Raw genomic sequence first — 19,137 nt, forward strand, 5'->3', positions numbered from 1 at the left:
AGAAAAGCGGAAAAACCCGTTACCAGGCTTTAAAGCAGATTTTAAAAATACACTCAAGAAAAATGTAAATAACAAAATGTATCAATGACCTATCTACAAATGGCATTACCCTACTTATAAACATCCACTAAACAGTAAAGGGGTTTCTAGATGAATCCACTTCACGGAGATCAAATGGACTATGTGGCCCAAGTCTAATCAAGTAGCTTCTTATAGAGGAATTTTTCTTTGGAAAGATTTTCAAATCCTCTGCCATTTAAAGTATCAAAGAAGAAACTATTCAAGATTATATAAGTCTAGAGAGATGGCTCAGCAATTAAGAGCAATTGTTGTTCTTGCAGAGGACCAGGGTTCAGTTTCTAGCACTCTCATGGTGGCTCAGAACATTTTGGAACTCCATCCAGTTCCTGGTGACTCAATGCCCTCTTCTGACTGCTACAAACACCAAGCATGCACACAGTGTACATACATACATGCATGCAAAACACACATAAAATAAAAAATAAATAATGTACAACCAGCCCCCATCAAGGAAAAAAATAAGTTTAGCTTATGAACAAATCAGCCTAAATACTTTTCCCTAAAAATCCTTTCGAACTTCCAACAAAGGAGTGGTGTCCAGTATCAGCATGTAATAAAGACAGTATGGCATGAACCAGGAAACTACTGTTTGCTCAGAGAACTTCGAAAATCGCTTAGATCCTAATCAGCAACTCTTACTTCTCTTCTTTTGGAGACATAGTATCCTCTCACCTCCTAGCACAGCCTGTCTTTTTTTTTGGTTTTTTTTTTTTTTTTTTTTTTTTTTGACAGGGTTTCTCTGTGTAGCCCTGGCTGTCCTGGAACTCACGCTGTAGAATTAAGGAATTAAGATTCAGAAGCCAGGCCTTTAATCTCAGGAAGGGAGCTAGTAATGAATGCAACAGCAAAGATCAGTCTCAAAACACATGTGAGGAAGGGCCCACGCTGCAATTCTCGGATGCCACGGGTAAATACCACAGAAGGGCCTGACCTACAGTAGTTCAACTGTGATTTTTTCTTCTTCTTTACAATGTGCAAAATGGGGCACAGACGCATAGGCATGAACTTTGGTCTTAAGGTCAAGACACAGATGGAGCTAGTGGCTCCACACTAATAAACACACCTTGGCATTTCTTCCAATCCTAAGAACTCCTCTTGTAGCCCAACCAACTCCTGCGGTTTTCACTAACACACAGCTCCATACCCTCCCTCACTGCCACCCTGTGGAAATCCCCACACTCCAAGTTTTGAGGGATCCTTCACTCAGCAGCCACTCGCACTGCCTTTCAGCAAAGGGCATGGGCTTGAGTGTGTACAATAACTAGCATCATCTAGTCGGTTCCACTTGTCAGCTGAGCCACTAAATATGATCTATCAGGTAAAACTCTCTTGCCCAAGTTGTCTACCTCACAGAGGAGTACTCATTGCCCAGAAAATCTTTCACAGCCTGTAACCTAGCCCACAAGAACCCTACCCTTCCTTCCCCTTTTCAGAAGCCAAAGCCCAAATTCAGGTGGGAGGTTTGGTTTTTTAAATAGGCTGTTTGCAAGCAAGGAAACACAGTACCAGTTACTGCTTCATCCTCCAAACACAAGAGTCCTGAGTCTGAGACAAAGCTTTTTGTCTGTCTGACACACACACACACACACACACAGACAGAGCTGCCACCGCCTCCCTTTGTAGCTCATACAGAAATGCAAAGACCCCAGAGTAGGCTCCCAACAGCATATCTACCCATCAACATTTCATACTCCAAGTGTATGCCTCTGATGCTGCTCAGTCTACCCCTAAGTACTGTTTTTATGCTATTATAAATGATGTTCCCTACTTCCCAAGTGTCTATCATTAACACTGAGATAGGATTGAGTTTTGATTACTGTCCATGTACCCTGCATCCTAAGCCCACTTATTCACTGTAGTAGCTTGCAATGTAGATTACTGAAAACGTTCATCAATACTTGTCTGCAAGTAATAATTGCAATTCTTCCTTTCTTTTTTTTTTTTTTTTTTTTTTGTTTTTGTTTTTGGTTTTTGGTTTTTCGAGACAGTGTTTCTCTGTATAGCCCCGGATGTCCTGGAACTCACTTTGTAGACCAGGCTGGCCTCAAACTCAGAAATCCACCTGCCTCTGCCTCCCGAGTGCTGGGATTAAAGGCGTGCGCCACCACGCCCAGCTCCAATCTTCCTTTCTAATCTGCACACCTTGTATTTCCTTTGCCTTTCTATATTTACTTGTGATGTCACACAAAATGATGACTTAACAGAATGAAAACAGACATCTTTGCCTGCTTCCTGGTATCATCTGTTTCTCTGCAGGTTTCTCAGGCTTCCTTTAACAAGCTGAAAGGGTTAGCTTTCACTGTTTTCACTCTTTCAAATGATCATCTGAACACACATACAGATATGTAAATGAATACAGATGTATGGATTCATTTGTGGGGTGCTGGACAAGTACAGTGGTATAAGTGTAGAGTCGAACGGAGAGCAAAGGGCGAGTGTTGGCTCCTTCCAACATGTCAATCACTAGGACTGAATGTAGGCCAAATGCACCATTATCAGCAAAACCATCTTGCCTATTCTGAAAAGAAAACAAACAAAATAAATTAAAAAAAAAAAACTTGACATAAAGAAATGGCTCAGCAGTTAAAAAGCATTGGACCATATGAGCTGTCTCCAGTCCCAGGAGATCTGATGCCTTCTTCTGGACTCTGAAGGCACTGTACATATGTGGTATACAGGCATACACACAGGCAAGACATTAATACATATGAAGTAAAAATGAATACAACCATAAAAAAATTAAATGAACTCAAGAATGGAGGTTCATGTGCATAACCTACAGATTTAGGAGGTGGAGGCAGGATTGTCAGTTCAAGGCTAACCTGGGTAGTGGTTTAAATTAGTGGCCCCCACAGACTCACATATGAACACTGCATCTCCAGCTGTTGGGCTGCTCAGGAGATTATAGAAACTTTTACAGGTGAAGCCTTACAGGAGGAAGCACGTCCCTAAGAAGGATGCTGAGGCTTCCTCAAGCAGCCACATCCTCCTTCCTGCCCTCTGTGTTCCCTGTAAATGGAGGGAATGTGTACAACCAGCTCCCCTGTTCCTGTGCCATGTCTTCCCTGCCACAGTGGAGTCTTGCTCTGGAACCATAAACCGAAGGTTCTTTAGGTCGCTTTTGGTCATGGTATTTTATCACAGCAACAGAAGGGCGATTAATACCTATATACATATCAAGACCCACTCTCAAAAGAGGGGCAAGGATGGAAACATAACTTATTGGTAGAACGCTGGCCTAGTTTATATGAGGCCCAATGTTCAATTTCTAGCAACACACACACACATTTAATTCTGTCATTTGCTTTTTCTATAACTACCAAAAAATTAGATGGTTTTCTACTTTAGTCTGCAAGTTAAACTAATTTTTATTACCAATCCAGTTCTACATTCTCAGTCCATCATGTATTACCCTTTGTGTTAACTGCTGGATTTATTCAGTTAATATTTTGCTAACAAGCATTGTTGTCTACATTCATGAAAGGTATTGGTCTGTAGTTTTCTTGTAACATCTACCTGGAAATAATGCTAGCCTGATAAAAACGAAGTGGGTACATTCTCTGCTCAGGAAAAGTGTGCACAGAACTGTCTACTTCCTTCTTCCATGTTCCTTAGAATTTATCAGTGAAGACACATAGCTTATCGGAAGCTTTCTCTTGCTTTGATTCTAGAGACAAGGTCTTATATGCACTTTGTACACACTGGCCTCCAGGGACCCTGCTTCAGCCTGCCAAGCTTCTATAGAAAGGAATCACTGCTCCTAGCTTACAAAAAGGCTTTTAAAACCTATAAACTTGATATCTTTGATCAACTCTCTCTGTTTCACCTTCAGTATTTGATAGTTTCTGTTTCTAAAGAATTTGTCTATTTCTTCTTGCCAAATTTATCAGCACTATATAATTATATGTAAGTGTATATGTAATTAAAGTTATGTGTAATAATCTGTAGGCTCTGTAGGAATGCCCTCTCTTCATTCCTCCCACTGGTGTTTTGTTTTCTACCCCTTTTTCGTAGTTAACCTGGCTGGCAGTTTCAATTCTCATTTTTACCTAGCTAAGTGCTACCTTTACCTCCTATCCTCTGAGGGCTTCAGGTGTGACCTGACCTTCTTTTTCCAGAATCTTAAAACCGCAACAAGGATCAGGGCTCAGCAGCCCCGCCCAGAAGGATCAGGGCTCAGCAGCCCAGCCCAGAAGCCCAGAGTGTTATTTCTCCCCCGGAGGGTATCTTTGATATTGTAATTACATTTCTAAAAGTATGCCTGTAAAATTAAATGTGTGCTATCTTGACTTCTCCAGAAAGACATAATTTTTCAAGCTGTGGTTCAGAGCACTACACAGTTTTGTTTTCTTCTTCCCCCAAAGTGTCAAGAAAATACTCAAACGGCAAGGAACTGGACAACCCAGACATGCTGAAGGTCACACGGGCTCCCAGCATTAAAGCTCTCAAGGCACGAGGACTGCCGGTCAAGCCCTCTCTACCTAACTAAGCCATTAAGACAAGAAAAAGAAAAACCTAACAAGAGGAGCCAGTGCTACTTTAAATGTCCTCCACCAAGGTCAGTGTTTACTATTATGTATTCACCTCAATAGCCCTTGGGACTTCATCTTCCACTCACAGATAATAGTAGAGAGCACTTAATACCTAACCATTTGGAGATGTTCTATGTATTTTATATCAATTTCTAGTTTAACTCTTCTGTTGCCAAAAGATAGCTCTAGAATTCCCATAATCTGAACTAAGACAGCTGTGAGTTGGTTATGATCAGTCCTGGTGGACATTTCACTTGTGCACTTGAACACTCATTCTGAAGTTACAGAAGGGAGTTGTCCATAAATGTTAGGTCAGGCTGGTTTTGAGCGTTATTTGAAGAGCCCACATCCTCACTTATGTTTAGCCAGGCATGCTGGTACAGTTACTCGTGTAACCCCAGAACTCTAGAGTCAGCTGAGTGCCAGGCGAACCTGGCATCTACAGCAAGGACAAAAGCAAAGCAACTTGCTGAATGAGAAAAAACGAAAAGCCAACTGCTCTACTGTTTTAGCGACCACTGAGAGAGGGTGTTCAAGTTCCTAAATGTGACGGTGGCTTTGACTACTGTGTCTCTGTGCACTCTGTCTCTGATGCTTTAAAGGGAGCTCTGCTTTCAGAAAGCACAGGACCTGGAAGAGCACAGCATGGTAGTGCATGCTAGCAATTCCAATTCTTGGGAGGCCAGAGGGTTTTCATTTTGAGGCCATTCCAGAGCCAGCCTGAGTCTGCTTCATAATGGGGTAAACAGAGGGAGAAGAAGGAAAAGAAGTAAGAGAAGAATGGGGGAGAGGCAAAAGGGCACAGGGAGAGAGAATGCCCACTTGCAGTTCTTAGTTACAGAAGCCTGTCTGTGCCTTTCTGAACAAGTTGTTCAAACTTCTAACAACAGTCTAATTTGGTAGGGCCAGCCTGTAAGTAATGAGGGACTGTGCAAAGTTCCAGAGCCAGGACACCTCAGAAAACATTCAGCAGGCGGCAGAACACCTCATATCCTTATAGATTTCCATTCTGGTCACATGCAGGGCATACTTACCTCACTAAAATAAATTCTCTAAAGCTTATGAGCATAGCAAGCAAAGGGTTTGGCCCTTTAGTTACATGATTCATCCCCTAATTTTATCCCTTAGGAATGGAAGCTATGTGCTGGTGTGTGTGTTTATCAATGTTGACATCTATTCTAAGGAAAGAGGATCTTCACAGGCCAAGGAAGCTAAGGCCAGTTTGCTTCACCTGCACAGGAGTTACAGTCAGTGTACAGAGTAACGTGTAATCCTCATGCTACTGGCAGCTTCAGCTCCTAGCACAAGTATCCTAACATCTAAAGGCAAACGTATACAGCTGGAGTCAAGCAAGGTTCACTCCCCCACAGCTGGAGTCAGTCAAGCAAGGTTCACTCCCCCACAGCTGGAGTCAAGCAAGGTTCACTCCCTCACTGCTGAATATGGTTGAATGGTTTAAGTCCAAGCAGTCACTCAACTCAAAGTCTAAAGATTTCCAACTGTCTCAGTGACACTAAAGCCCCCTGTTAAATAAAGCCCTCATCACCACGAGGCACTCCACCCCAGCCACAGCATCCACTGTCACTGCAGAGTTCTTGTCTGTTCGTTTATAGCTTGATTCCACCCCCACCCCAGCTCTTTAGAGTGTGGAACAGGAGTTCACCTTCTCACCACCATACCTTCTCACCCTAGGGCCCACCACAAACGCCTCTCAGTAGACATTTGAAAGATGAATAAATTAAACGTGGAGAAGGGATACAATGGAATAACTCTACCACTATTTATGGCAGGCTTTGCAAATAACTATCAATGTAAGGTGGGTGTGTACAGTGCTCTGGGACTTTACAGCGATTTAAGTAAGAAATCCAAACCACCATAAGCCATGCTAACAAGCTGAAAAGCTATTTTCAAGTAAGCTTTTCAACAATACCTTCTAAAAATACTTTCTATCTAAAAATCTACAAGGTCTAAATTTCTAACTAGTTGCACTTTTATCAGTAGTTTAACTAAAGGTACTTTCTCACTTTGAGAATATTTGGAAAATTAAGCCCTCAAGAGTTTAGAAGTAACCAACAGACAAGGAGGTAATATATCATCTCAACGACGTTAGCTTGGACAACAGTTCAAGACTGCCACAGTAAAAACTCCACAGCAGAGGGAAACAGATTTGATTTAGCACAGGGACAATGAAAAAGAAGTAAACTTTATCTAAAATTTTAAAATAATATAGATGGAAATAAAAGGCTACATCTTGCTATTTTAAAGAATTTATTACAGAGGGTTACCACAGAAGAAACATACCAGAAGGCTAAAGCCGGAGTATCATGAATTCAGTGTCAGCATGGACTATGTAGGAAGACCTTATCTCACACATGCTATTTATTAGGATTCTACTAGGTAGAAAGACCCATTTTCGGGGGCTGGAGAGATGGCTGAGCGGTTAAGAGCACTGACTGATCTTCCGGAGGTCCTGAGTTCAAATCCCAGCAACCACATGGTGGCTCACAACCATCCGTAATAAGATCTGATGCCCTCTTCTGGGGTGTCTGAAGATAGCTACAGTGTACTTACATATAATAAATAAATAAATCTTTAAAAAAAAAAAAAAAGAAAGAAAGTAAAAGAAAGACCCATTTTCCAGTCATAGCTCTAGGCGCTGCTTCTCCTGTAATCTCTTCTTGGGCGCGCTGTGAGACGCTCTGTGTATGCACCATCCATCCGAGTCCCAGGGATGCATCACCTGTCTGTCTCACTGTGACTTTCTTCAGCTGCATCATGATGCCACGTCAATAAGCAAATGCTCTCCTTCCAGACTGCTGATGCAGTGTGACAGCCAGACTCACAGCACTCCTGCTGCCCTGCCTTCCCCACCAAGATGGACCTTTCCCGGATGGAACAGCCTTGTGCTGGTCACCACAGGGACTGAGGCATTTGTGCAATGGCCATGGTTTGTCCAAAAGACAGAGTGAAACAAGGATGCTTAGTGTAAGTCATCTGAGAAGCGGCCGCCAAATGCTGGAGGCTATGACAAGCGGCCTCAGGTTCCTACCATCCTAATTGCTCTGCAACCACAGACGGCCACCTGGAACTGCAGGCTACAACATCACAGCTATGAGAAACAAAACTAAGACAGATGCTAACCCAAGCCTCTTAGATTCCCATATTAATATCCTTACTGATACCCAGTAAGGCCATCATTGTGTACCCTAAATAAATTAAAGAAAAATAACACTGGTCAATATTTTCCATATAATTTTTCTTCAAATGTCTTTTCTTTTTTTGTCGTCGTCGTCATCATCATCATCTTGCAGAAATCGACCTGTTTTTGTCTCCTGGGTGCTGAGATTAAAGATGGGTGCCACCACACTCAGCTAACTACCATCTTCTTTATTATGGTCACTTCTTCACCATTCATTGTATATATTTCCTCATTTTCCTCTTTATTTGCATGTTTTTTTTCTCTAACCACTTAATTTTCTATATTTCTCAATGAGGCATGTCAAAATGTGATATTTTTTTTTAATTTTTAAAAAAATTCTTCTCCACGGACTAAGTCTGATCATTATCCTTAATTCCCAAAGAATATTTTGTATGTTTTGAAACAATTTAGTATTCTACATAATATATAGGATCCTCAGTTATGGATAGTATTAAATATTCATCAATGATATTTTTAGGGTATGAAAGGATATGCATATAAAAGTTGAACAATTTTTATGTATTATTTGATTCTCAAAATACTCAATAATATTAATATGTTTGATGAATAAAATACATTTAAATAATAAAAAAATCTAAGAAAAAAATTCTTCTCACATACATTCCATCCCAACAGTCCCCTCCCCCACTCCTTCCAGCCCCCCAGCCTCCCACTCCCCCAGATCCACCCCCTAGCTCCTCTCCTAGGAGAAAAGCAGGCCTCCCAGGGACATTAACCAAACATTGCATACCATAAGACCATCACATCAAGGCTGGTCAAGGCAACCTGGTCCCACAAGTAGGCCAAAGAGTCAGGAACAGCCACACTTCTTCACTCCATCACACACACACACCCCACTCCTCCACCACCATCCTTACCCCCTACACACACCTCTCCCACTGTTAGGATTTCCACAAGAACACCAAGCCACTCAGCTATAGCATGTATGCAGAGGTTCCAGATCTTTTCATCTGGGGCTGGATAGATGGCTTAGTTGGTAAATTTGCTTGCTACCAAGCCTAATGACCTGAGTTTGATTTGTGGGTCCACATAGTGGGAGAAGAGAGCCAACTCTCAAACATCAGTTGTCCTCTGACCTCCACATAAGGGCCAGGACATGTGAGCTCACACACAAAACAGTAAATTAATTAAATTAAATCTTTCTAATCTTTGACAGATTGTGTACTAATTACTTCATCCTTTTGCAATCAACAGTATCCAATCTCTACAGCCTGGAGCATACTATGGCACTTTACTTATATCCTCTAATCTACAGTACATCTTACATAAACAGTACTGGATACATGTCCCTAGGTACATTTCTGAGGCTGCCGTTCTATTCAAACGTTGTTTGCAACTCAAAGCCTAGTGCAGTAAGGCCCCTTTCAGCCAATCATTTCAACTTTATCTGTAGTGAGTCTTAATCAGAAAGCCCTCTGGGGCAATGATGTTTATTTTACTTATATCCCTTGCATAGTATAGGACTCACAGACAACCCCCAATACACGTTGACTATTCCTTATCCAAAAGGTCTGGAATCAGAAGTGTTCCAGATTCTCAAGTTTCACATTAGGAAACAAATTAACTACAATTATATAGAGTGAGTAGGCTGTGCTCATGCATTTAGGAATAGCCTCGAGTGCACACACACACATATATACTTGCACCCACACATGCATGTGCGCACACACCTATGCAACAAGAATGAATAAGAAAGGAGGCCATGAACTTCAAAAAGAACAAGGAGTATATATGGGGGAGGTTTTGGAGGGAGGAGGGAGAATGGGGAATGATTTAATTATAATTTAATAAATAATAATAGCAATCACAGCTGGGTATGGCAATACACGCCTTTAATTCCAGCACTCAGAAGCAAATAGATCTATCTGAGTTCAATGTCAGAATAGTCTGTCTACACAGTGACATCCAGGACAACCAGGGCTAACAGACAGATCCTGTTTCCAAGCTGCCACCATTCCCAAAAAAGAGAAGAGGTCCTTTAAAAGGTAACCACAAACAGAGCATGGGGGCTCACACCTGCAACCCCAGCACATGGAGGCTCACACCTGCAATCCCAGCACATGGAGGCTCACACCTGCAACCCCAGCACATGGAGGCTCACACCTGCAACCCCAGCACATGGAGGCTCACACCTGCAACCCCAGCACATGGAGGCTCACACCTGCAATCCCAGCACATGGAGGCTCACACCTGCAACCCCAGCACATGGAGGCTCACCCCTGCAATCCCAGCACATGGAGGCTCACACCTGCAACCCCAGCACATGGAGACTCACACCTGCAACCCCAGCACATGGAGGTTCACACCTGCAACCCCAGCACATGGAGGCTCACCCCTGCAATCCCAGCACATGGAGGCTCACACCTGCAACCCCAGCACATGGAGGCTCACACCTGCAACCCCAGCATTGGGGACATTCTTAGTTAGAGGTTAGTCTGTGCTATGAATTTCAGGCCGGCCTAGGCTACAGAAAAAGACTATCTAAAAAGGACAAGAGAGACAGATAATCACTAAGAATCAACCAAAAAGGCAACAAACCGTGAGCTTGGCAGTTAAGGGAAGCAGCTGCTCTTCCAAAAACCTAGTACCTACATGGCAGCAGCTCACAGCCGTCTGCATCCCCAGCTCCAGAGTATCCAATGCTTGTGGGCATGCATGCATGTGGTGCACAGACATACATGCAGGCAAAATGCCCACACACGAAAAAGCTAGCCTGGGCTACATAGCAAGACTCCATCACAAAACAAACAGAAAACCAAAATGACCAAGCATTTAAAGTTTTAAAAATTCTTACTCTTACTCTAAGTAAGTTAACTGATGTGTACCAAAATAATTGCAGCATAAATAAAACAAAACAAAAACCCAATACAAAAACAAAAAAACAAAAATAACCCACCTAATTCCTACTGAATAACACAAAATCAAATTATATATGTGTGTGTGTGTGTGTGTGTGTGTGTGCAGATATATGTATATGGGTATGTGCATGTATGTGTGTAAATTTTAGTGCTTAATTCCTTTTAAAAAGGAGTTATTTTTGATCTGTGTATGTGCAGATGTGTGTATGTGCCACCTACATGCAGGTTTCTGAGGCCAGAGAGAGCATCAGATTCCTGCAGTTGGAGTTAAAAGCAGCCGTGAAGCGGAAACTCCTCAAAGCATGAGACACTCTTAATGGATGAGCTATCTCTTCGGCCACAACATTAATATTTTTCGCTTATTTATTGGGAGCACACTTGCCAAAAATAAGTTAGAGAGAATCACTATTGGTATGCCCAGTGCCTTACCTGCTGAGCCATCTGGCTGGCCCCTCAAATTATAAATAATTAAATCTTCTAAATACCTCTCAGGTAGTTACTGTAAAACATTCTTTGGCTTCTCATGGTTGTTTTAAGTGAAAGCCAAAGTTCGAACTATATATACACATTCAAAATATTTGTCCTGTATATCACAATATACCACATGGTAATATATAAAACACATAGTATCACTGTGTAAACAACCCGAGTAAGAAAACTTATTGCTAGTTGCAAATATTACTAGTAGGCATTTCTTAACTATTAACCTCTGTTTACTCTTATAATTCAAGGTCACTGACCCAACCTTCTACCACTAAAGGTGAAGAAAAAAGAAGAGCCCCAAACCAGTTTATAAAATTGTATAGACCATGTAACCCTTTCCTGTTGGATGCAGGGAGACTACCTAGGACCCTATAACAATCTAAACCAGTATGGATCATCAGATGACTAAAGTAAGCTGGGGCCATTATAAGGTCACTCAAGTCTTACAATGAAGGTAAGTAACAGTGCTCTAGGTACCTGAACAAGGAAGCAACATTTGTCACATAACAGATTCTAATTGTCTTTATCAGCTATATACACTCAAAGCTTTCATCCAATCATCACATCTCTGACAGTGAAGGCAAATTCATAAGCAGAACCGTGCTCCCAAACAGAATTTCACTCGTAGTATACAGCCTATTATAAAATCTCCCATAACTTCATTCTCTGAATTCATGAAATTAGGTGGGGACATAGAAGAAATTCCATTTAAAAATGAACAGAAAATATGATTTACAGTATCAACTGTTATTTGCCAAGTGGCAGGATCAAAGGTGCCACCCCAAAGATGACAAAGCCATATAAAAAATTTTTGATAACCACAAAACTGGTCCATATGTTCAAAAATAGATGAGGACCCACACCCCAACAAGTTCCAGACTATGTCCTGTCACCGACATTAAATGTAGAAGAAAATACCAATGTTGTGCCTCCCCAAAGAAACACAACTCCCTAACTGCTGGACACCATCAGCCAAGCCCCACTGAGTGGGTATTTTAAGTATTCTATCAGGAAATCATGGTAAGTACTAGCGGTTCCTCTAGGCCTCTGTAGCAGCCTTAGGTATAAGCAAACTCAGTCCTCTCGATAGTCAAAATAATAATAATAACAACAATAATAATAACAAAACGTTGATGTCATTACAAGGCTACAGATTCTTTGCACTCCTCCGGACAAGTCATTCTAGATTCCCAACGCATTTCCTCCCCCAACTCCCAAAAATGAGCTCTGCAAACAGAGAACCCTCGGGTACCCCCCTTCTCCTCTACCTCCAGAGGCTGCCGCTTTCTCCACCCTCCGGCTCCGAGCGGGCTCCAGAGGTCCCGGGCAATTTCGAGCCCGGGCAGTGCTTGTTTTGCCTGTGCACCGTAGCTCTGTCCAGCTGCTTCCTTTCCCAGTTTGCACGAAATGGAGCGCTATAGGGTACCCGGGGACCCAGGAGGGAGCCGGGGTGGCGATGTCGCCGCGGCCGCCGCCTCTGGTATGTCAGAGGCCGGGATTGTATTTCGAAAGATCCGCCATTTTCACCTCGTCATCACCATCACAGCTCAGCAGCTTCCCCCGACAGCCGAGCCCCAGCCGCCGCCGCCACCGCCGCCAGTCACCTCCCCCTTCCTCCTGCTCCCGCCCCGGCCCGCCCTCCGGAGCAGCGCACACCCACATATCCGGGGAAACCTCCCGTCCGCCCCGCCAACCTTCAAACGCACTCAGGGGGGAGGGAGAGGTTCTAGGGCTCACCGGCGGGTCATGCCAGACCCAACATCCCAATACCAAACACTCGGCACCCGGGAGACCCGCAGGAACGCCACGGGGAATCGTGATACCTGCGGGATTCCAAGGCCTGGATGTTGGTTAGGAAGGCAAGCCGTGTGGAATCTGACACAAGAACAGTAAAACCTCAAACTTTCATTTCCAGAAACACACTTGAGAGAGATGGTAGACCATGTTTCACGTATATTTCAGAGTCACTGGAGAGCTTTAACGTCACTCACCAACGCTGGCATTCTACTCCACTCATAGGACTATGTTGACAGTATGGCTATTTCTATATGCATGCCTGACTTCTCGGACATCCTTAAATTACAGGCGCTGATCATGCAGACATTGGTCTCCTCTCCCCTTCATTTTTAAGAATAAAGTTCTGAACTGTTTTCCTCTCAACTTTGACCATTTTTGCCCATGAACAACATTATGTCAATTTGTCGTTGGTTTAAGATACTCAGGTACTACTAAATTTAAATTACTGATTCAACTCTATTATCATTCATAACCATCAACTTCTAACATATAGAAAATCCAGCTCTTCGCTAGAACCCTTTGCCAACTGACTTTAGGATCTAAGTTTCCAAATTAAAAACCATCTGCTGCTGATAACACTTGTTCAATGCAGAGGGGGGAAAAAAACAGCTTGCTTTAGAACAAGATTCCGGAACAACCTATCCATCTCCCACCCCCTTCCAGTTCCTCTCATGGTGTAGTCTAATAAGCACCCAAGAGGGAATAGAAGTAATTAATCATGTAAGGAATTAAGAACATATAAGCTGCAAGGCTTAATAGGACCAGCATCCTCCAAAAGTTAGCTGTTTGACTTCAGAAAGCCTTACTAATTGCCAGTTCAAAAGCTTTATTCTTTATCATTCAGTCATACTATAAGCTCTTAAAGACCTAACAGAAACCAGCAAGCTGAATCTCAGGGTTGTGGACAAGGCTAATCTACTGTCTTAAGTTTCCCTAAGAATAAGGAAGAAGCAGAAGCCATTTCATTTCCCTACCTTGTTTGAATGACACCTCCATATAAAAGTCAGCAGGCTCAGGCTTAGTCAAGGGCTGTCTCCCACCCACTCCCGGCGCGTTTCTACCGAGAGCCCGCTAGAGGCTGAGCGTGGAAGGGGTTCCCAGTTTCTCCATCTTTCAACTTTATTCCCCACCAACAGCCGGGTCCACCGGCACTCGGATGGTTGTTTACCGTTGCTTGACCAGGCTGAGTCCCAGCCCGCTCCCTTCCCCCGTGCACCGCGGGGACACTATGACATTTGGCTGGTGGGCTTCGCGAGGGAAACGGACACACACCCAGAAGAGTCCATACAAAGGGGCGTAGGAAGAACGCGGCGCCGGGCAGCAGCGAAAGGAGGCGCTGGTACGAAATGACACAGCAGCAAAACAGGTTCCCAGAAGCCCGGGGCCGGCAGCCGCTTCCCGGGCCGCGCCGAGAGCCTGTCAACAGCCGCCCAGCCCTTCCTCCCGAGCGCGGGGCGGGCGGCGCCGGCCCGCCGACTGACAGCCGCGCTCTCCGGCGCCCGCCGCTCGCGCCGCGCCCCGACAACCCTCGGTCCGCCGCGGCCCACCGGCCCACCGCCCGGCTGCCCGGAGCCGCCGCCGCGCTCTCCGCCCGCGCGCCGCTCGCCCCGAGCGCGGGCCCGGCGCCGGTCCCCGCCGCTCAGCCCGGGTCTCCGGAGCTGACACTCACCCGAGCCGGCGGCGCCGCCTCCTTCTCGCGCCGCGCTCCCCGGGCTCCCAGCAGCCGCGGCGGCGGCGCCTCCGAAACACAGACCCGGGTTTGTTCAAAATCACGCCCAGCGCCATTCCACCGCCGCATCCCATAATACGCCGGGCCGCCCCGCCCCGCCCGCGCGCCGCCCCGCCCCCGCCGGCGGCCCGAGCCCCGCCCCTTCCGCGCCCCTGCTCCGCCCCCTGGCAACCCGAGTCGCGTCTTTGCGCAGGGCTGGGGGAGCGCTCTGGGGTTCCACGTGACTGCTCCTGGGGCCTCCGTCAAAGGGAAGGCGGGGAACTCCAAGTGGGTTCGTGCTTCTGGCTTTGTGACTAAACCTCGGTCAGTGCGGTTTCCAGCGCGCCCCCGCTTGGTGATGCGCCTGAGTGAAGAGAGAGTCCGCATCCTTTCTCAAATGTTAATAAATCTGTTGGGGTTTAGACGTGAACGTTGCAAGGGGCTCCTAAAAGCTCCTGAGAGAGCACGCAGAGTTACCTTGAAAGGGAGTTTTTGATAATTTGTCTTGCAACACACCTTATACTGATACATATGGATTCTTTGCATTCAGTCATCTCATTTCCTGGGATATTTATAAATCCAAGAAATAAAAAATATATATTAAATTTTAAAAAGGCCTTACAACGTGAAACTACCTGGGGAACCACACGAAGGAGGCGGGAGATAAGTTAAAGGTATCGCTTTCCAACCAAGTATTCCTGGGGGTACTGTGGGGGCATCACTAGAAGAAAAAAGGCAGAGAGACTGAGGCCCCAAATTTAGATAACCCCCACCTCCACACCTCACCTTGGTAGAAAAATTCTGAGTTCCTTCCACCAAGCTGACACAGTTCTGATACCACTACTACAAAACAGGACCTAAGGAATAAGGGCAACATTTCCGGGTTTACTGTGGATTTTTTACAACGACTAAAATGACTAGTACAATCTTATCAGTGTCAGCAATCTGGTCAAAACAACTCACACCATGACATAGCGTTTAATGTATGTGGAGAATGACAGTTTTACATTAGTGAATATAAGAACTGTGGTATCCAGTGATGCATTATATAACACTCAACAACTGTGCTGAATATTATAATTCTTAGAAGGAACTGGACAGATGTCTCCGTGCTTAGGACCATGGTTAGGACCCGGTACCGTTCCTATAAAGGACCTAAGTTCAGCTCCCAGCACCCACACCAGGTGACTTACAAGGCCTGTAACTCCAGTTTCAGGGAATCCAACATCCTCTTCACGACTCTGAGGGCACAAACAAATACACAGATATGCATGAAAATAAAATCTTAAAAATAAATACAATTCATATAAAATCAAGAATAAAATAAAGCTTTTAGCTGGGCAGGGTGGCCCACCTCCATATTCTAGCTTTTTAAAGGCTGAAGCAAGAAGAAGATTGGGAGTTTGAGCCCAGCACTCAGCCTGCATCTTTCAGTAAGACACATACACACACACACACTGTTTCCTTCTTTTCCTTGAATCAAGATTCCAGGACGACCAGGGCTACACAAAGAAACTTGTCTCAGAAAAAATAATAAAATAAAATAAAAAAACAAACAAACAAAAAAGCAGCAACAGAAGCCAGGCAGTGGTGGTGCACGCCTTTAATCCCAGCACTTGGGAGGCAGAGGCAGGCAGATTTCTGAGTTCGAGGTTAACCTGGTCTACAAAGTGAGTTCCAAGACAGCCAGGGCTATACAGGGAAACCCTGTCAAAAACAAAAAACAAAAAAACCAACTCATGTCAATAGCTGTGCACACAAAGGATTGATCCCTTGTCCAATCAAACTGCTCGTCTTATATAAATAAATAATTCTGGAGCTGTCATTACTGCCTTGGGAACTCAAAAAGTTGCCCCCAAAGCTATCTGCTGTTTAATTGTAGTTCAATATTGACATTCACTAGACTGCTTTCAACCGTAGGTCACAGTTCAGCAAAAGCAGTTCACATGGTTGGTGACTCTCTGCGCGCTGTGTAAAGTACATAGGACAAAGTATTCTTTTCTTATTTTTCAATGCTAGCTTTCCTAGACTAATTCTGAAGAGAAATGACATCTTCAAAGGCACATCTGGGCGCAGCAGTGTGCATTTCAGTCACTGCATGCTGCCTGGGAGGGAAAGACAGGAGGATCAAGAGTTTGGGGTCAACCTGACTCAAAAAACAAAGTAAAGCAAACATAGAAAACAGAGACATCTGCTAGTTCTTGTTCTTCATGAAACTATCCTGAAGGGTTTGCCTTCGTTCTTGAGGATTTATGGCTGGTACCCAGCAACACATAAAACACACACAAATCACACATGTTGGCCACAGAGCCAAGGTCTTCCTCCCATGAACCTCTTTTCAGTAGCAAGTTAAGCATGCCCTCAGATGACATGTCTTCCTGAGTCACTGGTCAGACTTGCCCGTGTGCTTCTTCTTGAACCATTCCCTAATAAAAGAGCATCCCCAAGAGCAGGCGTTGGCACATGAAAGCTTATAAACCAAATCCAACGCATGACTTTCCTCTCATGCTTATGTAAACTAAGAATTGTGGAGGGTTTTTTTTGGGGGGTGGGGTTGTTTTAAATTTTCGTGAATGTGGCCACATGTTTTTATCTGGTGAACCATCTCACCAGCTTCAAAATTACATTAAATGTTATTTTTATTACTTTTAATTACATGCATGTGTGCAGCTATGTGTGGGTATATGCACAAGCTTAGGTGCCCAAGAAGGTCAAAGGTATTAGACCTCCCTGGTCCTGGAGGTACAGACAGGTGTAAGCCTGGCATGGAACCCGCAAAGCTGGGAGTGGAACTTGGGTCCACAGTGGGAGCAGTACTCACTTGTAATTTCAGCGGCATCTCTTCAACCCCGCCCAGGCACCAGATTTATAGCTATGAATTAGTTTTGCCTGATTTACAGCTTCACATAGATAGATCCTTTCAGCATTTTTTAAATTACTGCATGGCTTCTTTCACTCAGTAAAACTTTGTTTGTTTGTTTTGTGACAGGGTTTCTCTGTATAGCCCTGGCTGTCCTGGAACTCACTTTGTAGACCAGGCTGTCCTCGAACTCAGAAATCCGCCTGCCTCTGCTTCCCGAGTGCTTGGATGAAAGGCGTGCGCCACCACGCCCGGCTTCAGTAAAACACCTTTAAAATCACTAATGTTGCATGTGTTTGTTCTTTATTCCGTTCTAATGCTGAGTGGTGGATTGAATGAGTACTCTGAACTTTGTGTGTCTGCTCTCCTGACTGTAATGAGTATGTAGGCTGCTTCCACTGATGGGCATTAATTATAAACACTCAAAACATCTTCATATGCATATACTCAAGAAAATCCTCATGTGGGCTGCAGAGAGATGACTCAGTGGTTAAGAGTACTGATTGCTCTTCCAGAGGTCCTGACTTCAATTCCCAGCAACCACATGGTGGCTCACAACCATCTGTAACGGAATTTGATGCCCTCATTTGATGTGTCTGAAGACAGCTACAGTGTACTCATATATGTAAAATAAACAAATCTTTTTTAAAAAGAAGAAAGAAAGCAAATCCTTATTTATTTCTTTGGTGTGTGTGTGTCTGCATGTACATGTATATGGAGGTCAGAGGTCATCGTTAGGTGTCATTCTTTAGGAGTTGTATACCTTGATTTTTTGGGGAAAGGGCCCCTCACTGGGTCTCACCAATTAGGTGAGGCTGCCACTCAGCGAGCCGCACAGATCCTCTTGTCTCAGTTGTCCAGTGCTGGGATTTCAAGTGCATCTGACTGTGCCTGGCTTTTATGTGGGTGCTGTGGATCCAACCTGGACCCTCATGTTCAGTGGCAAGTGCTATATCCTCTGTTCCCCCCAAAACATGATTTCTAGGGAAAACTATGTTTATATGTTGAAGGAGAAATTGAATCCTCCTTAATGGGTTGAGATATGGAAAGGATATTTGGGAGAGGGGCATGGTCTTAATATGTGGCTGGCCTGGAAGTCTCTATGCAGATCAGGCTGGTCTTGAACTCACAGAGATCTGCCTGCCTCTGTCTTCCTAGTACTGGGATTAAAGGTGTGTGTGCTACCACACCTGCTTGGAGAAGATTACCATAAAACCCAAAGCAAGACACGAATAAGGTGGAAATTATGATGAAGAATACAAGTTACTAGGAAGATAAAGCAAGCCCTGGTTATCTGGGAAAAGGGAAGAGAAAACAGAACGGTGATCATTAAGCAAATGCTTTTAGAAAATGTCCTTCCCTCAAATACAGACTTGCATCTACCAGTGTTCCTGGCAGGCAAGATGTGTTGGAAAAGACGTGCCTAAGCATGCCCTAGGTTAGTCTTTATAAAGAGAAGAGCTTTAAATTGTTAGAAAGAAGTTAGAAGAGGGAGGGGCTGATGAGAGACAGGCTATCTCTGGTGCTGTATGGCTTTGATGTCTCACCAGAACCCCTGGAAGCTCCACAGGACAAAGCTGTCAGCTCAGCCCAGATTG

The 19,137-nt window shown here is 44.2% G+C and overlaps 1 protein-coding gene across 9 annotated transcripts in view; it reads right to left on the reverse strand.

Annotated features, from left to right (window-relative positions):
• Positions 1–14,779, reverse strand: part of Lin54 (lin-54 homolog (C. elegans)) — a 58,607-nt gene extending 43,828 nt beyond the window's left edge. For 3 of the 9 annotated variants that reach the window (NM_001346583.1, NM_001359914.1, NM_172714.4), the window contains exon 1: positions 14,641–14,779. Coding sequence is in view for 2 of the 9 variants with exons in the window: in XM_006534883.4 (XP_006534946.1) it covers positions 13,946–13,967 (22 nt within the window). In the remaining 7 variants the exon portion in view is untranslated. Of the gene's footprint in view, positions 1–12,442; positions 13,896–13,945; positions 14,302–14,640 lie in introns of those variants that run through there. The other 6 variants (XM_006534883.4, XM_017320848.2, XM_006534884.4 and 3 more) reach the window with 6 other exon arrangements.
• Positions 14,780–19,137: the final 4,358 nt, after the last annotated feature.

Source organism: Mus musculus, chromosome 5 (assembly GCF_000001635.26).
Source record: "Mus musculus strain C57BL/6J chromosome 5, GRCm38.p6 C57BL/6J".
In the NCBI taxonomy this organism is placed as follows: domain Eukaryota; kingdom Metazoa; phylum Chordata; class Mammalia; order Rodentia; family Muridae; genus Mus; species Mus musculus.